The sequence below is a fragment of the Cariama cristata genome, unplaced genomic scaffold (genome assembly GCF_000690535.1).
Source record: "Cariama cristata isolate BGI_N322 unplaced genomic scaffold, ASM69053v1 scaffold22430, whole genome shotgun sequence".
Classification (NCBI taxonomy): domain Eukaryota; kingdom Metazoa; phylum Chordata; class Aves; order Cariamiformes; family Cariamidae; genus Cariama; species Cariama cristata.
In genome coordinates this window covers 1,885-2,645 of record NW_009593243.1, presented here as the reverse complement: position 1 = coordinate 2,645, position 761 = coordinate 1,885, and the positions used below count along the sequence as shown (strand labels likewise).

General features: G+C 56.8%; 1 protein-coding gene across 1 annotated transcript in view; it reads left to right on the top strand.

Moving 5' to 3' along the window:
• Positions 1-252: 252 nt before the first annotated feature.
• Positions 253-761, top strand: part of MUL1 (mitochondrial E3 ubiquitin protein ligase 1) — a gene marked incomplete at its 5' end in the record, with an annotated part of 1,658 nt that continues 1,149 nt past the window's right edge. The window contains one exon of the mRNA XM_009709718.1: positions 253-373. Coding sequence (XP_009708020.1) covers positions 253-373 — 121 coding nt within the window. The remainder of the gene's footprint in view (positions 374-761) is intronic.

Below are 761 nucleotides of genomic sequence, written 5' to 3'. Positions count from 1 at the left end.
GATCCTCACCCCAAGTGCCCCCTCGCCGGGGGGGTTTCATCCCCAGCCTCACAGTTCTGCTTCTGTCAGCTCATCTCCACCCTGTCAAGCAGCCACTGGCTATCCTGGCAGCACAAAACACGAGCTCTCCGCTCTTCTGCCCCCCCCTCTTGTTCAGATAACAGCTCATACTCGCAATAAGGAATGTACACAATAAGAAATGGTGCAGATGATTAACGAGCACCTCACGCGCGCTTCGGATTTGTCTTTCAGGTGTCGTGCGGTCTGTTAAGGAGACCCTGAGCAGCCAGTTTGTGGAGAACTGCAAGGGCGTCGTTCAGAGGCTGACGCTGCAGGAGCATAAGATGGTGTGGAACCGGACAACCCACCTCTGGTACGTGCCTGGCGCCCACGAACATCCAGCATTCAGACCGGCTGAGGTGCCGTCGGAGGGCCTGACGTGCTGAAATGACTTCAGGCGTGGTCAGAGTGACCAAGGTGCCCCAGACCTGGACCGCACAGTGGCCCCGTTACAGCTGCCAAAACGGGGCACGTTTGGCTGTTTTCAGGGCTGTACCCTTCACAGTTCTGTAGGGGCTGTAGATGACCAGCATGTAGAGTAACCCAACGTGGGCAGAGCGTTTAGCAGCGGCCTCACGTTGTTGTTACGGAGGTGGCCACAGGACGGTATTTCCTGAGCAAAACGACACCTTCAAAACAGAAATCTGTTGGACTTGGGTGATCCCCATGCCCAGGGGACCTGAGGATGCTCCCGAGAGCAG